Below are 19,255 nucleotides of genomic sequence, written 5' to 3' on the forward strand. Positions count from 1 at the left end.
AATATATTACTCGAATTATTTTGTGCATATTTTGATTCTGTACTATTAATGAAGAACTTGAAATGAATCAAAAAAAATTGTATGTATCTTATTCAACCCCCTACGATACTTTGGGACTGACAATAGCTCATACCCCTTCCCCAGACCTACCTAGCCTATGGTATCAAATTTAATTTATAGTGGGTTTCAACTAATTAATATCAAAGCTATCAAATATGATTTCTAGTGAATTTCAGATATGAATTTCAGCTAATAATTATTATGAACCAAACGGGAGATATGTGTTTTGTTCCTTTCAAACTCATACCTGATACCTAAATTTGCTGAATCGAATGACCCTAAATAGGTGCTCACTTTTGAAAAATAAAATGTCATTACAGCAATGAGTAAAATTCTATGGAGAACACTTTTTTGTTGGAAATCTTGGAAACCAGTTATGTTCTGCAAGTAAAATCTTGCATAAAAAAAGTAGAAAACGTATTATTTTGAGAATTATGTTCCGCAAAGATCATTATTTTATTCAAAATCTTGAATATCTTATATATACCGCATGTATAATATTACAAATTATTTTATTTTAGGAAACATTGCAAAACATTTGTTCAGTTTGCGAAACATACACCTTCTACTTATTAAACTTAAAGGAACTGCAACAATTCTAATGAAATAGTGATATTCGTAGAACATATTTCACAAAATAATATACTCTCTCCGTCCCAAAATACAAGTTCTTTTGATTTTTTACGCGTATTTTAAGGTGAATGGAAACGATAACTCTACAAATTATTTTTCAAATTTTCTTTTTCAGAATAAACATATACATATTAAATTTTAATTTAAGAAAAAAAAATTTAAAAAGTTTGCAGATTTATGACTTTTATATACCTTAAAATACGCATAAAAAGTCAAAAAAACTTGTATTTTGGGACGGAGTTAGCATTTTATAATGTTTTGATTAGAGGTCTCCGAAATTTCCGATAAAATAGTGGTTTTCATACCATTTTACTCTTATACCAATATATTTATCAAGTTAATAATGTTGTTATATTTTTATTCACTCGTTGAAAAGGAAAGATGAAATCACGCCTCTTTTCTTCCGGGTCAAAATTAAGTTTACAGATCTAATTACGCGGTGGCTGACATTAATGGGGTAGATATTAGATTCAATTCACGTACGAGTACTATTGTAGTAGTATTTGTTTTCCAAGGAATATTGTGAATATATGTTACTCGTTAGTTGTTATCGGGCGAGTCGTATTAAGGGGGAAAAATAAATGAAAATTAGAAGATATACAGTTGATAGGTTGGTAGATGAATTTATTTGGTGAGTTGAATGTTCCCATACGTCCCTCATGCCCTCATTATTAATTACCTATAACTCGCCAAATCATCATCTTCCTTTCTCTCATGACTTTATTTTCCTTCATATTTTTTGAATTATTAATTATAAAAGTATTAATCCAGAATTACTTAAGGTATGAGATTCTTCTTCATTCTATGATGCTGTAAATATTTTTAATATAGTGAAAGATTGAGAATTTACTTTATAATTGACTATAAAAAAATAAGTTTTTTTGTCAATCAATTTTGAAATTGATCATCGATTTTTATATATTTTCAAAAGACAAATACTCTCTCCGTCACAAATTTATTGTCTATTACAAAATTTGTTATGTCCAAAAAAATTGTTAAATTTGATAAAGATAAATAAAAAGTAAGTAAATATTAATAAAAGGTTAAAATTGTTAGTTCATAATTTTATATTATAGAAATTATTATTATATATGATTTAATTTAATAAAATATGAATTTAGATTGATGGAAAAATAACAGGAAAAAAGTATGTTATTTTGAATTGTTAAATGAGACGGTTGCTTTTAAACACAGAAGTACATACAGAGTACAGACTCTAGGCAAGGAAAAAAGGCAAACACGGGAATCCTTGAATTTCCTACGAGGGTAAAAAATAAAGAAGAGGGTGGCCTATATAAACACATCGTAGAGGTGAGCTAGTTATCTCTACAAAAAGCAAAACAACATCTCTGTGTCCTCTCTCTCTCTCTCTTGTCCATTTTTTCATACTCGTCTTACATATTTCAATTAAGAGCTATATATATTTTACATAAGAGGAAAGGGGAACATGGGCATATTTTCATTGATGACAGGAATGGCAGGACCAAGCGGGTTCGGATCTGCTTCAACTGCTGAACAAGTCACTGACGGCATTGATGCTTCTAATCTCACTGCCATCGTTACTGGTAACTATCATCTTTTTTAACGTTAATATTTTCGGTAGTTCGCCATATTTTATTTTCTCAGTATTCAAAACGCTACAACTGCCACCACCGAATACGTACATACGTTATTCATACAAATTAATGTAGATAGAAAACATATTATTGCAAACCTTTTTGTGTGATGATTTACATATCTTACATTTACGTAGCGTCTGATGTCTGCTCATAAGGCATACATATTTGATTGAATTCCGGTGCAAAATAGAAACAAGTTACTCATATCAATTAATTTGTGCATATATATACCAGCAAGGAAACTTACTAAATTGCACTGTCGTCTGATTTGGTAGGAATATATAGTTTCTTTAAATACCTATAAGACTTGATTTGCTCTTACTATAGATTTGTGGTCCAAAATGATGTGTACAGTGATCTGATTAATATATACTTAAGATGGAGTCATAATTCATAACTAAAGCAATATTAAATATGTATTACGGGACCGAAAAAATTAATAAGCAAGATTAATTGCATCCATTATTATTTATTTTTGGTTCTGTAAATTGGCTGTTTTATAGTCTATAATTGTGTACTTGTGTTTAGGTGGCATTTTTTGTTACACAAATTTTTTTTTGGTATTATAATAAGGTGCTCGTTTGGGAAATCTTAAAATAAAATAAGTAACTTACGACTTAAAATGAATAAGTGATAAGTAGAAGATTACTTTTAAATTAAATAAGTGATTGGATAATTTTACTTATAAGTCAGAATGTTTTTTTTAAATGAACTAAAATAAATAACTATTAAATATAATTATCTTAATTCTTGAATTTTAAGTTAGATTAACATTAAAAATATATATTTTAAAGCCGAGATTAATAAATCAGCGAAAAATTAAAATAAGTTGAGAAAAAGTACGTCGTTACTAGCATTCAATTTATCAGATTATAAGTTATAAATTCAACTTATAAGTTATGTCGACAAACAATCAATCGTAGATAAACTCTTACTGATATATAAGCAATAGCCAATAAGTGGCTTATAAGTTGGCTGCCATGCTCTCTTTTCTTAGTTTATATACATTGGTTTCTTTTGTTATCTCTAATTTTTTCTTTTTTTTTTTTCTCTTTTGTATTTAATAGTCCCTCTAGCTGGAAACCTAATAATATAAACTTATGTTTTGTTTCCTGATAACTACACCAAATTAATAAAAAAAAATGTCACTTCAGATTAATACTATAACTTATAACTCATGAAATTTAATTAGTAAGTGTCATGATATGATGATAATTATGTTCATGCAGGAGGGGCAAGTGGAATTGGGTTAGAGACAGCAAGAGTGTTAGCACTGAGAAAAGCTCATGTGATAATAGCAGCAAGGAACGTAGAGGCTGCAAATGAAGCAAAGCAGCTGATTCTTAAAGACCAACCAAATGCTCGAATTGATGTTCTTAAACTTGACCTCTGCTCTATTAAATCTGTTAAGGCTTTTGCTGATAGCTTCAAGGCTCTTAACCTTCCTCTCAACATTCTCATGTACGTTTATTTTTTCTTTTTCCTAACACTTATAATGTTGCAGACCGACAAGTCCAAAGAGGCTCGAAATTTTCAATATTTATTTTCTATTTTATGAATTTCAGAAACAATGCTGGCATTATGTTTTGCCCATACCAACTTTCTGCAGATGGGATAGAGATACAATTCGCAACAAACCATCTGGGTATGTACAATATTTTTTGATACTAGCAATTTTTTATTTCTCTTCTTTTGAATGTGCTAATATAGAATTAAGGACTTTTATTATATTATTTTAATGAGAAATGGTTATACTGGGTTACAGGGCATTTCTTGTTGACAAATCTATTACTTGACAAGATGAAGGAGACAGCAAAATCTACAGGTACTCAAGGTAGAATTGTGAATTTATCCTCAATAGCTCACCAGCATACTTATTCAGACGGAATACTATTCGAAAACCTCAATGATGAAAAGAGGTATGAATACAGCTGCACTTATTTAGTATATTGTTAAAAGTTCTATACTTGTTTCATGTCATATGCATGTGCATTATATTTGTTTGCGTACACTTCTTATTAAGCTCTTGCTTTCACCAGCTATTCGGACAAGAAGGCTTATGGACAATCCAAATTAGCAAATGTATTGCACGCTAATGAGCTGTCCCGGCGCCTACAGGTGATTTATATTCAATCTCTTACGTTTAACTGAACTTTTTTCAAATAAACTATTCTTTGATATTAATTATTATTTACTGTTATCTGGCTGTTACTTGATTCGATCTCCATCATGGTTTAAAAATAGTGTAGATATTTTATCACGTACTCCCAAGTTATATATAGTTATAATTTTTATATATACACCATTGCATTGCAGGCAGAGGGAGCAAATATTACAGTGAACTCGGTACATCCAGGACTGATTATGACAAACCTCTTTAAATACTCGGCCGTTCTGTTTAGTAAGTATTAAAGTTGTCCAGTGTTTCATGCATATATCCGTTTATCTATGTCGTCTAATTAGATTTTGTCAATTATTATCATATCAGAACTTCTGAAGCTGGTTACTCCTCTCATTTGGAAGAATGTCCCACAGGTATTACTCCCACAGTTATTGTTTTTCTTCTTTCATTATCAAGAATTGCGAGTGGCCCAAGTCCTAAGCAGCCCCCCTAATGAGTAGTGTACATTAAATTATCAGGGAGCAGCCACAACCTGTTATGTAGCCCTCCACCCTAAATTGAAAGGTGTAAGTGGAAAGTATTATCAGGACTGCAATGAATGGCAGCCCAGCAAATTCGCAACCGACGAGAGGTTAGCCAAGAAACTCTGGGACTTTAGCAACAAGCTGGCTAACTCTGCTTGATCGATCATCTGTCCTTACATACATATATAATATATGCATAGCTACTATTTGAAGTTGTGTAAGTTATGAAGAAACAGGATGCTGCTGTTTTTGCTTAATTAGAGTGTGTATTTTCTTACTGTACAAGACAAAACTTGCGTATTGTATTTGTACATGAAAATTGTACCAAGTCCCGGAACATTATACTACTAGTATGTTTGGTCTCTTCCCCTGATAATCATTGTTAGCATGCATGTGGTATAGACTATAGTATATTATATATACCATTTGGCCACCTCTAGGTATAGTATATTATATATACCATTTATATTATGTACGTGTTGGAGCGGGTATCAGATTAGGCTTCAGTTGTAGTAGATGTTAATTTTGGAGTTGATTGGAATTGGAGTATAATTGGAGACCTATACATGAACAGAGTCCCCCACATGTCAAAGTAATGAGTAGGGCCTTTTGTCATGTGAAGAGTGAATCAATTTCGTATTCAGTACGTGCTGTCTCCCTTTGGTCCCCAATTCCTTTCTGGACACTAGAAAACCCTAAATGTTGCCAACTAGTTTGAGTTCAAGAAAAAAACCATCTTCACAGAGATTTAATGTGCATTAGTTTTCAAAATTACAACTTCTTAATGACCCCTTCTTCCAATCCCACAAATCCCCTTGTACAACCAGGCTTAAGAATAGATGTTCATGTTCATCTAATTAGACCGTACTTTTGGCCGATTATTGAAATTGAGTATGTCTTTTTATGTACATTTCATGTATATTCAAATGTTTGTTTTCATCCGTATTAACCAGTTTAGAGAATCTGCAACCGCCTCTTAGTTTGCACTTTATAAATAATATAAATTATTAATTTTTAGTGATTTAGGATGTGCTATCTCCCATAACATTCTTTAAATTGATTCCTTAATTAATTATTTATTATTAAAAACATTGTTAATTTGTAAGAGTACAAAAATGTGTGAAGAGAGAAAGTAAGTAAAGTTATGATTTTATAATATAATCTATTTATACTGTAATAATCGGAATATGGTATAATTTTGTATTCTTTTTTTTGGTTGGTATGCCTTTTTTGGTTGGTTTAGTTATGCTCATTTATGATCGTCAGTTCTTTTAAATTAAGGTGATCAGGACCGTCAGATTCAAATACTAAAAAAGTATACACTACTCAAGCTCTCAAGTTCGAACCCCGCCAATATCAGATATTTATATTATTATTTATACACTACTAAAACTGCCAAGTTCCAACCTCACCAACATCAAATATTTATATTATTATTTATACATTACCCAAGATTCAGTTTCGAATCCTGCCAACAATAAATATTTTTATTATTATTTATAAATATACTAATAACGTAATGATTCAAAAGAAATTTATAATAAATTTAAATAATATAAAAATATAATGAAGACCCATGCATCGCACAGGTTGTAAAGTTAGTTATGATTAAAGAGAAAATATGCTCTTAAAATTTGTAAAACTAATCTTAGTTGGGTAATACACACTTCTGATGCAATAAATTGCACCAAAACGTAATTAGGTGAAGGCCATGAAGTTTTAGTCATATTGTGGGGGCAGAAATCTCATGAAGAGCAAATAGTTTGATGGCAGTAGGAAAAACATGACAAGAAGAGGATTATAGTGATGGACATTAATTTGAGGGCCAATACTTTGCAAAACAGGAAAGATGAATAGATCAGTGATGGACTGATGGAGGATGATTTTTTGGGAGACACTTGCATGTGTTGAACAATACATATTTAAGTAATTTTTAGCCAGTACTGATCTGGGGTAGTAGACAGTAGAGTAATGAATGCCACCGATCAGCTGGTTCCAATAGTAATGGATTATTAACCATCAGCATTTAAGAAACATGAGTACAGTGTTCAGGGTGTCAGTACTATATCTTCGACATAAGGTTATAACATATACCTCCCGTCCAATTCTTATAGTTTACGAGACAGTGTTTGACACGTATTTTAAGATAAATAAAAAGTATAGTTTTATGACATTTTTTAACAAAATTCTTTTTTCTGAATAAAAATAGAATTTTTAAACTTTTATTTATGAAAAGAAAATTTAATAAAAAAGTCATACACTACTAGAAATAGTAGATACGACATCGGTGCTTAGACATCGGCATGTAATGCACCCGATATTAAAATCTTGTTTAACATCGGTTTAAAAAAAAGCGATGTTGAATACGAATACTGACATCGGTTTCACATAGTAGGCGTTGTCTATGTTCAGAAATTAAAAAGGCCAAATGTATGCTTTTAACTTTGACATCGGCAGATTTTGTTAACAGTTGTCTATGGTCATTTTAAAAAAAATAAAAATTTACTTGTCTTTTTTCCCCAGGGTTACGGTACACTTTCCCCCTTTTAAAGAGTAAACATCGGTTAGAGAAACTGGCTAATGTTAAATAAAAAGATTTAACATCGGTTTCATGAAGAACACCAATGTCTTATCCATCATTTCACATCGGGGGGCTAATTTAACCGATGTCTGATCAAACATTTCACATCGGGAAACTAATCTAATCGATGTCTGATCTAGCATTTCACATCGTTTTGTTCGAAAGAATTTTAATAAATGGCTTTTAGAGCTTGTGGGTTTCATATTTAATGGATAAATACCTCATAATATACTCATATTCACCTAGAAATACTGTAATATAAGCTGAAATTTGTTGCAAAGATATCACATTTAATCTTAAAACCGATGTATAACACTGTAATAGACATCGGTTGTTAACCGATGTCAAAGGCTGAAGACATTTAACATCACACGCAAAGACATCGGTTAAGATTTTTTTTAACATCGGTTCTGAACCGATGTCTGATGCCATAAGTCTAGTAGTATAGAACTATACTTTCTATTTATCTTAAAATACGTATCGAACACTCGCTTGAAAACGATAACAATTGGGAGGGACGGAGGGAGTATTAACTATATTTCATGCGCGAGGATCTAATGAGAGAAATCGAAATTATTCATTACAAGAAAACAGGACAAAACCGACCGTCAGAAGTGGACGGTTTTAAGACAAAACGGTCGGTTTAAACAATAAAATCGACGACCAATAGTGGTCGGTTTAAGTTTGGTTAGTTTTAACATCTGGTCGGGTTAAACCATTATAACCGACTAGATATACGGTCGGTCATCTTCCTTTTCCCATGCCTAATAGGTGGGTCCAATTGAGACCGTGTCGCCACGTGGGCACATATGGTGCCATGTCATCGGATTAAAACCGACCACCCGCGGTCGGTTATAACTGTAAATCTGCCTATTGACTAAACATTAAAACCGACCGTGGTCAAAAGGTGCATAATGGTCGGTTTAAAATCAGAAGTCAATTGAAAATCACATAACCGACCACCCTGTGAAGGAGATGGTCGGTTTTATGAAGAATATGGTCGGTTATACGTAATGACGGTCGGTTTTCTGGGAATTCTTATGGTAAAAAATGGTCAGTTATGGCTACTGTTGATCAGTTTTAAGGATAGATTTTGAAAAAAAATTGCAGGTTATCTACAATGCCATTCCATACCAATCCAATCCAATTCAATTACAATACCAATCCAATTCAATCACAACCATTCCAACTCAATTCACACCACTTGTTATACCCAAACAATCTAACAATGAATTACAGAAGGGGGTGGGGGTTGAATGTAATTCTGGTTTTTTTTCGAATTTAAGAACTGTTCTATCTTGAATATATAACTGTGTTTGCTTTGGCTAAAGTGCGGAAATAGGAATATTGAAGAAATCAAACATAAAGTAATTAAATACAAGTATTTAAAAACTTTCTGGTGGATTGAACTTTTCTACTAGAGATATATATATAAAATCGAGAACTCTGTGATACAAAGATTGTACACAGCTGCTTACAAGTAGAACTACAAACTACAAAGAAATTTTTTACATATTTTTCTTTATCTATTTCTCTAGTTGAATGTTTTCTAGCTTGATTGAATCACTTGTATTCTACTCTCTACTCTTGGTTTATATATTACCAAGTTACATGATGAAAAGACAAACTAATAAGACAAAATGTTTCTTAGTTTAATCACACGCTTCTTCATTTCTCTATCCAACATCTTTGAAAATCTTCAAGTTAGCATGGAAATGGAAATGCTTCTTTGTTCTCTAAAACATGTAGATAGGATGCCAGATTCCATTTACATCTAATCAACCCATGTGACTGTCAAGTCACTATCAACTGTAGTTTGATTTTAAACGTCCGTTGAAACTTCATTGGATCATCCATTGAAAATGTGTTGAATCATCCTTCGAAGCTTCATTAGATCATCCGTTGAATGTGACTTGGGTCATCCGTCGAAACCTTGTAGACTCATGCATTGAAAGCCTTCCATAGTAGTTAACACTATTTCACTTATTCAAATTATAAGGAATCTAATATTTACAATTAGCCAGCCTATTTTGCATATCAAACTAGTAATCAACATGAATTTGAATATCCTACAAAATCTAGATCATTAAGGTATAGTAGAATGCAGAAATGTGTTACAAGACTTATTAATACATAAACTACGCTCTCAACGGATGTTATAGTGATCATCCATCGAGAGCTACAAATTCACTAAATTAAATCTATTAAGTTGTTTTATTTAACTTATCATCAAGTACACAACATATTCCTAACAATCTCCCCCAATTTATGTCTATTGAAATTGTAGGCATAAATTAAGAGAAACTTGATGATAACAAAACACCTTATGAATACAGACTAATTTATAGTAGATAAAATTAACAAGTGTTGCAATTTATTGAAAATCATACAGAGGAAGGCTTATAGAGAACCTCACAAGCCATTTTCAAGGTGCTCCTCTAGACTGAGCAAATTTAATTTATTTCCTTGACTGCCTGAACTTCTTTCCTAATTTCTCATTGTTCTCTTCAATCTGATTTTAAAGTTATATGTAGAATTCAGATTCATTTTCATTAGTCTGATCCAGCATCTCTTGCATCTCCATGAGAGTTTCATTACTCGAAATCTTTAGTTGATCATCTAATATGAAGAATCTTCTGATATTCTTCTCATCCTTGAACTCCATTATCCAGTATGGCCTCAAATGCACTCTATCTCCATTGTAGGGAATAGTTAAGACTCTTGGGAGTGCATTTGGGTTTCTCCTCCTATTCATTATGTCCTCAATTTTATCAAGTACCATCTTTTTGGCTACAATGTTAAACCCAAAGTTCTTCTTTATTGAGGATAATTTTTTTACTAGAACAGAATAGCCTTCTTTGAGAATTCTGTGAAGAGGTCGAGTTAGCTCTTTTCCACCCTTATACCTGAAGACCAGTCTCTCTGGAAGATGCTTGTAAGCATCAATAGGACTTACTTCTTCTAGCTCATCCAGATAGAGATTTGGGTCTGAAAATTCCTTGATGTCACAGATGAAGAGTTGATCTCCTTTGTTGACAGTTGGTTTGGGTTTGGCTAAGTCTTTGGATTGAAGTTTGACAGGCTTGGCCTTTTTGATTGCTCTTGAATTTGTTCTCCTTGGTTTGGATTGGGATGTTTAGATCAGGGAGTGGTAGGCTTTCCTAATATGTAGGTTTATCCTTAGGAATTATGGGTTCACCATGGAAGTTTGTGTCAGAATAAACCTTGAATTCAACCTGCTCTATTATGGGCATGGCTGGTTGACTTGAAGTGGTAGATTGGGTTGACATGTATTCTTCCTTATCTTCATCAAAATCCAGCTTCCTATTTGGTCTAAATTTTAGTCTTGGTTTATTTATCTACTTTGGTTCTTCTTGATTTTCTTCATTAACAGACTCAGCTATCACAGCAGGCATTTCAGATTCTGTGATTGCAGGCTTCTTAGCTTGGTTCTTGGAATGTAAAGCAGCTTGCTTTTGCTGTTGTTTGAGCCTCACCTTTTTTTCTTTCTTAGCTTCAGCAAACTATGGATGTCCACCCATCACACAAATCAATTTTCCATTTCTGTAGATTTTAGCAATTCTTTTCTTCAAGACTGAGTCTCTGAGATCTTTGAAATAAGTAATAGATCTTCCAAGCAGCTTCTTTTCATCAGGCTTGGGAGTTTCATAGACTAGGTCCAATGGATTTTTGCTTGAATTTTTTGGATAATTTCTCTTTGGCTGAAAAATCACATCGGCTTGTCGAGGTTTTCTTGCTGAGGGTTAACCCTTCCCATATTCCTAGGCTCATTTCATTGATTGAAATTGGTCTCAATTGAGAGAAATGTGAGAAATGTTTTACAGATTTGTCTTGTTTCTCAATTGGACCAAAATTTTTCTCAATGTTCTCGTCAAGCTTCTTCCATTTTTCTTTCAGCTCTAGCTCAGCTGATGCTATCTTGATCAAGTCAATGCTGTCAAGAACCGGTGGCTTAGAGAAAGTAATTGTTGGAACAATCACTTTACTGACTTGAATGTTGTGCTCTTTCTCCCCCTCACTAACTGGAATGATTGCAGTTGTCTCCTCTTCACTAACTGAGACAAGTGCATCTTTCTCCCCCTTTTTGTTAGCATTAGGTTGAGTAGGGTTGGAAGTTTTTGCAGCCACCAATTTTCAAAGAAGGAGTGTCTGGTGAACTTGGTTGATTTGGATTTTGTGATGGAAGTTTCTAAGGCCTTCAGCTTAGTGTCCAAAGAATCAACCTTGCTACTTAAATCAGAATCTTTCCTGAGTTGCCTGTTGATATCTCTCATTGTGGTGTTAGGAAGAATAGACTCCAATCTTTTAGTGATGTCTTTTTTGACTTATCCAATTTTAGTCTTGATCTCAGACACATCTTGACTTTGCTTTAGAGATTGAATTTTATGCAAGTGAGGAGACTCAAGGTGTGCTTGGAGAAGACTCTTAGTGTTGGCATCTGTAGTGGCTTGAAGAGTTATCTAAGTCTGATGGATTATGTGGAATAGAGTTGATTTGAAGTGATGCTCACTGCAGTCTTAGCTAAACATCCATGTTGTAGTGTTTGTGATTGAGCTATGACCTGCATCTCCCCTATATCCATGCACTCCTCTTCATCATTAGAAGCATCCCCAAATGTGCCACTAGAATCTAACTCAAAATCATCACCAATTGCAGGTGAAAGAGAGTTGATTGCATCCTTGGCCCTAGGCATTAAAGCTGTTATGTGCACTAAGTTTAGTAGTCTCTCAACAGCCTCATTGTCCTGTTCAGCCAAAGTTTGATAAGCTGGAATAGGGTGAGTAAATGCCTCAGCTTCATAAGAAACAGAGTCTAAGACAACTTGATATTCTTGCTGAAATAACTGCTTTTTTCAGCCTCATTGACATCCCTTAACTCACTAATAATGGGCTCTTCCCATTCTTCTGTACTTGCTTTTCTCTCATTTTCTCTCTGTTTTTGCATCAAGGGCTCCCCTTGGCTTCCCACCCTCACCTTCACCTTTTAATATGGGACTCCTCTCACTCTCTTTTTCCAAGATGGAAGAAATATCTTGCATTAGTTCACTCTTTTTCTCTCCTTTTTCCTGAGAGCAAATCAGCCTCTCACTCTGTTCACTCCCTTCCCTCAATCCTAAGAGGGATTGTACAACTACCAAATCATCTGCACTAGTAACAATAGTAGAAATTTCAAGTGGTGCAGTGATATCCAACGGATGAGTAACATCCGTCGAGATAGTAGTTATAATATCCCATATATTTTCAAATATTATTATTATTATTCGGAATTGTTTATGTGATTTTATGTGAATTTTGGTGAATTATCTGAAAAGTGGAATTAATATCTGAATGTTTATATGTGACATTATTTGAATATTTGAATTTTTATATGTCCAGAATAAAATATAGATAATTGTGGTATTTTTCTGGTAATTTTGGGAGTGTTATATGATTTTATAATGATTTATGAATTATTAATTATTTTCAGAATAATTATAAAATTATTTTATAGAGCCGGGAATCTTCCAACTTCAACCGTTTTGCGTTTTTACAACCCGAAACTCTTCCGAAAACTCCTTCCTAACCTAATCTGGTAAATCCGGACATTTTCCGTATTTTAACTTTTTCGATCCGGATTACGGTTTGACCCGTGCACGGCCCGGCGTAATATTTTCAATACGCTAATCATTTCGGTACTCAACAAAACCCGTATTCTAAAAAGACGGGATATTTTTACGTTATTTTTGTATATGGTGTTTTATAAAAAGCCCAGTTTTGATAATTATCCAATTCTGGTATTGAATTGTATCGTTTTTACAGTTACTTAGCGGCTAAGCAACTAATTTAACGATCCAAAACGATCCAGAACGATCCAATATTTCATAAATATAAATAGCCTATTTATTATTTCGTTTATTCCGTTTATTCATTTGCAACCAGTTAAAATACCGTAAATACAGAGAAAAACCCGAGAAACCGATACGTTCACGAGAATCAAACACACGAACGAAGGCGTTATCGAACTCCGATTCGGGCGTGCAGCATATCAAAACGAAGCTCTCGAAATCTTCTTTCTGAATCAATCATCAGTTTCTGACCAGAAATCACAGTAATTTTCTTATTTAATTATTTATATTTAAATTATTTGATAATTAAATTATGAAAATTTGTTCTTGATGTTGTTGATGTGATTTGATGCTTCCATGTTGTAGAGTATGTTTTTCTGGTCAATTTGGTATATAATATGTCATATTTTGAGTTCTGCATCATGTAGAAAAGTGGCTTTGATTCTCGGATATGAAAATTAGGGTTTTGAAGCTTTGAATGTTCTTAATTGGATTTAGGCGTGTTTGCTGTGGGGGTTATTTGTTTAAATTGATTGCATGGTTAAGTAGATCGTTGCGCAACGAATCGAATGGTACCACTGGTTTTAACAGACGATGTCGGGAAGGTGGTGACCGGAAAACGGGTCGAAACGGCGACGGAATTTTCAGGCAATGATTCCGGCTGTTTCGTTGATATATTGAAAATTCTGGCTGTGTAAATGAGTTCCTGGCAACGTAGTGAACAATCCCTGTCGATTTGGTGTATTTCTGGGTCGGTTTTGGCTCGCCGGAAAAGCTCGGGATCGCCGTTAATGGCGATCGCCGACGACCGGTGACGGGGACGAGGACAAAGTGCAAGTAGGTCCCTTGAGTTTTTCAATATTTTCATTCCAGTCCCTGTACTTTCAGAATTGTATAAAAACAGGATTTCTGTTTTGTTTATTTTCAAAAATTATATTTTCTTTTTATAAAATTTTCAGAAACTGATTTTAATTATTTTAAAATTCAAAAATTTATTATTATTTTTTAAAATTATTTTTAATTACAAAATAAATCTTAATTATTTAATTAATTAATTTTAGTTGATAATTAATTATTTAATTGGTCAATTAATTTAAATATTAATTGATTAATTAATTTAATTAGTTATTAATTAATTTTAATTGATTATTTAATTAGATTTAATTATTTATTTTTGATTTAAAAATTCCGAAAAATAAATTCGAGCTTTAAAATATTATTTTAAATTATTTTCCAAGCTCGATAATTTTTATAAAATTATTTTCGAGTGTTCGAGCCTTATTATTTAATTATTAAATGATTCGGAGACCCGTTTTATTCCGAAAAATGTTCAAAAATTCATAATAAATCAACCGTTTGTCCGTTTAATACGAAACGAACGCGTACAGACTCAGAAAAATATTGCGCTTCCAATAAAAATACTTTTAAGACCTAATTTCTTTTGTATTGCAATATCATTAGATTTGTGCATTAGTTTGAGTCGGTATTTGATCGATAAATATTAATATTGAATTGATTTTAATTCTGAACGCCTTAGAACGTATCTTTTAATGATCTGTCTTATGTGTTACATGAAATATGTGATTATGTGTTATATGAATGCCATGACTAGGTGTTGCATGATATGCATGCTATCTGTTTACAGTTTTAAAATGCCATGCTAGTTATAAACGATCGGGTAGATGTCCAGACGTATAGTTACGTCGATTGAGTTTTATTCTATCAATTAAGATAGTTCTTTTGTTTATAGAATTGAGTAGCAAGGAGTGCAGTCAAGTGTTAGACGGAGATAGTATCCATCAGTTATAAGCTGAGTTATAGTAAGAGGTTATCGAGCATACCAGGCAAGTACCCCTAACTTCACTTATTGTTCAAGTAACGGTTATTTTGAATCATATTATGCAAGTATCTCTATCTTCATTTATCATTCCATTGGTATTGACTCTGAAATTTATTCTTTCAATTTCCATACTATTCTAAGTTCAGAATAGTTAAACGTTTTATATTTCGCTATAAATTACTCTATACAGTAGAACATTGAATTGAGATTAGCGAATAACTAATTGTTCTAGTTATTTCGCCATCGATTGTTGAGATAACTCTGGACCATGAGAAATGGGGAGTTATATGGTTAAGGATGTCCTTTGATTCGGCTCCTTTGATCAAAATGTTTTATGGGTTGGATGAATGCGTAAGTGACCGGGACGGACGGTCCAGCGGAGGTCTATTTCTATGTGTTGTATGAAATATTATGACACCATTTTTGCCACAGGCAGGTATATTGCCTTTTTATTTGAGTACTCGTATTTTGGGGACATGTTTCTATGAATCATGACCTTGTGCTATCACACGGGCTGATCAGCATGTGATAGTACGTCCGTCGGAGTTAGATTCCAATCTAAAAATTATCATTTATTGTTGATAGCTTGTGAAGCTTTATTATTGATCAAATATTACTGCTTTCATCCCTTTTGTTCAGTTATTATCAAAATATGGTTTATCATTTCAAGTACATTTTATATTGCTTGCTGAGCATTTCTTTCGCTCATACTTGTTTATCAATCTAATCTTTCAGCTAAGCCAGAGCAGGCTTGAGATCCAAGTTTGGTCAGAAGTCGAGTGCTTGTAAATAGTGGTGTGTATTCCAGGTAGACTATTTTGGGACGCTTGGATAGTCTAGAGGTTTGTAATAAAATTTGAATAATCTGTAAGACCAATTAGACTATGGTTTGTGTTGGGTCCCAATGTGTTTGTAGAAGGGGGGGTTGAATACAAACAGTACCGAATAATCGAATTAAATGCGGAATAAAAAATGTGAAACAAAATTCAAGTTAAATAAAAATATTATTAAACTTGAAAGGTGTTACAACAACTGTATCGATTACAAGGAATTAATCTCAAATTAATTATCACAAATCTAGAATAAATTCGACATGAACTTTTTCTATTTTTGTAATAAAAAAGATTCAAATGCTAAACGCAATTTGAGATTAAGTTCTAGGGATTTTAATCCGCTAGATTGATACACAAGAGCAAGATAAAGATTTCTAGTGGATTGGATTTAACTTTACAATCTAGAAATTTAATCTTGAAGTATGCAGATGAAAAGATGAAATATTTCTTCTTGATTTTCTTTTCTGCCTTGTTTCTTGACTTCTGTGTTCTTAATTATAAGTTGCTGCTTCTCTGCTTCTTTTTAAATCAACAAACGAATAGAATTGACTTGGCATGACAATCCTATAGCTGGCAAGACTTTCGGTGAGACAATTGAATGAACTAGCAAGACAATCTGAATGAACTAGCATGACAATCAGAATGAACTAGCATGACAATCAGAATGAACTAGCATGACAATCAGAATGAACTAGCAAGACAATCATCCTCCTAGAGTAACTTTCGGTGTGACAATTGAATATGGCCTAGCATGACAATCGGTATGACAATCCTGATTGTCATGCTAGTTCATTTTCAATTGTCTTGCTGATTTAATGCTTGAATTTAATCCAATTAAACTTCTGAAAATTCCTAGAATTAATTCAGAATTAATTAATCAATTAATTCAATTAATAAATAAATTATTCTTCGCAGATATAATTTATTTTCTTAATTAAATTAGATGACTTAATTAATTAATAGAGAATTAATTCTAGTCTTGAGCAGCAACCATTCTTCTGCAAATCTTCTGAAAATCACTGAAAATTATGAATCAATTCCACCACTTCAACGTTGACACTCGATGTACTGTTTGGTTCATGAGTGACTAACTTCCGTGATGTTTCTTCATGTCTTGACTTTGATACTCTTGATTTTCTTCAGACTAAATCCTTGTAATTAATGATACTCTGACGAGATCTCTGTCACTTGATTAAATCCACGATCTTGATTTATATCACTGAGGCATGATCAACTTCTTGAACTTCTTCCAGTGAATTAACTCCTCAAGTCTGTAGATGAACCTTGTCTCTGAATCCTTTGACAGATATTACTTTGCGAGATCTCTCTGATGGTAGTTCCACTATTTACTTATTACATTCTTATTTGAGTTGAGTTGAATCCTCGAATATACAAATAGGCTATGACATATGACTTACAATCTCCCCCTATTTGTTTGTTAGACAATAACACACAAATACCTAGAGGATAACTCAACTAACAAATAAGAAAAAGATATAAACATACATGCAAAGTAAATAGCAGAAAAGTTCTGGATGAGATTTAACATTTTCCAGATTCCAAGTAGATGTTCCTCTAGACTGAACATATCTTCAAGTAGTTCCATCTTCATTTGTACAACCACATTTCCTGTTTGAGAAGCCCATATCTCTTGCTTCTCCCCCTATGAGAATCAACTGATTAAAGAAGATCACCTTGTGTTTACCACCTCTCCCGTACAATAGGATCCGTAGATAAAAACCAATGGTACTCCCCTAACAGCTTCTTCCCTTATCAGAAAATCACCTTGTGTTTACCACCTCTCCCGTACAATAGGATCCGTAGTTACAAACAACAATGGTGTGGTGTAGTGTACATTTTTAGGATCTTTTTCTTCCTCCCTGCTATTTCTCCCCCTTAGTTGAGGAATCCTCCAAATTAGATGACTTAATTAATTAATAGAGAATTAATTCTAGTCTTGAGCAGCAACCATTCTTCTGTAAATCTTCTGAAAATCACTGAAAATTATGAATCAATTCCACCACTTCAACGTTGACACTCGATGTACTGTCTGGTTCATGAGTGACTAACTTCCGTGATGTTTCTTCATGTCTTGACTTTGATACTCTTGATTTTCTTCAGACTAAATCCTTGTAATTAATGATACTCTGACGAGATCTCTGTCACTTGATTAAATCCACGATCTTGATTTATATCACTGAGGCATGATCAACTTCTTGAACTTCTTCCAGTGAATTAACTCCTCAAGTCTGTAGATGAACCTTGTCTCTGAATCCTTTGACAGATATTACTTTGCGAGATCTCTCTGATGGTAGTTCCACTATTTACTTATTACATTCTTATTTGAGTTGAGTTGAATCCTCGAATATACAAATAGGCTATGACATATGACTTACAGTTTGTAATGACAGTTGGTTTGTATTAGTGCCTGTTCCATACTATAACCTGTGATCGATCCAGTGCAGGTAAAGGGGTCGTATTTATTATATTATTCCGCTGTGATTATTTTATTACAGTTTAGTGGCAAGTGACCCCAAATCTAGACCCCGGGTTTGGAGGGCGTCACAGGTTGGTATCAGAGCTACAAGTTATGGTCACTGAAACAGGCTTAGGATTGCCATAAATGAGTCATAGGAAGATTACATAAGATAGGCGCGTGTAGTTTAGCTTTTATAGGATTAAATTTAGGTTATTGGGTTAGGTTATAATTAAGTTATTTAAGTTCCCTGTTTTGCGTTTAGCTTTAGGCCTTGTGTCATTGCCCTGCTATTTTGTTGGTTTAATTAAGATTTTAAGCAAGGATTTAAAAAGTTTGGATAATTCGGAGTAATTTTCTTTGTGTTATTATTCTTGAGATAATAAGCAGGATTATGTGATAATCATGTCGCTTGTGTTAATATGGTAGCAAGTTCATGATATTTTGGGAAGAGATACTGTTTGCAAATTTTGATATGCTAAGGAATTGCTACATATTTGACACAATGCTTGACATATTATTATATATGTTGCTTGTTTCTTACCAGAGTAATGGCACCAAAGAGAAGGAATAATTCAGGAGAGGATAGTACCGAGAGCCATACAGATCCAGCGATTATCCAGATGTTGGGACTAATGCAGCAGCAGATGTTACATCTTACGCAGCAGCAACAACAGCAGCATCAGCAACAGCAGCAGCAAGCAGCAGCACCACCTGCAGTG

General features: G+C 33.2%; 1 protein-coding gene across 1 annotated transcript; it reads left to right on the top strand.

Moving 5' to 3' along the window:
* Positions 1-2,006: 2,006 nt before the first annotated feature.
* LOC141720697 (short-chain dehydrogenase TIC 32 B, chloroplastic-like) lies at positions 2,007-5,334 on the top strand. The gene is made up of 8 exons (XM_074523266.1): positions 2,007-2,258; positions 3,542-3,773; positions 3,878-3,957; positions 4,078-4,231; positions 4,352-4,430; positions 4,629-4,713; positions 4,801-4,847; positions 4,953-5,334. The coding sequence occupies exons 1-8, from the start codon at positions 2,141-2,143 to the stop codon at positions 5,115-5,117; spliced, it is 960 nt and encodes a 319-aa protein (XP_074379367.1). The 5' UTR covers positions 2,007-2,140; the 3' UTR covers positions 5,118-5,334.
* Positions 5,335-19,255: the final 13,921 nt, after the last annotated feature.

This window comes from Apium graveolens, chromosome 4, assembly GCF_009905375.1.
Source record: "Apium graveolens cultivar Ventura chromosome 4, ASM990537v1, whole genome shotgun sequence".
NCBI classification, from domain to species: domain Eukaryota; kingdom Viridiplantae; phylum Streptophyta; class Magnoliopsida; order Apiales; family Apiaceae; genus Apium; species Apium graveolens.

What these genes read in the sequence shown, in the direction of transcription:
- LOC141720697 (XM_074523266.1), top strand. Translation starts at nt 2,141, where the DNA reads ATGGGCATATTTTCATTGATGACAGGAATGGCAGGACCAAGCGGGTTC. An exon ending in ATTCGCAACAAACCATCTGG is followed by an intron (nt 3,958 to 4,077) that starts GTATGTACAATA and finishes ACTGGGTTACAG; the next exon opens with GGCATTTCTTGTTGACAAAT. An exon ending in AGCTGTCCCGGCGCCTACAG is followed by an intron (nt 4,431 to 4,628) that starts GTGATTTATATT and finishes ATTGCATTGCAG; the next exon opens with GCAGAGGGAGCAAATATTAC.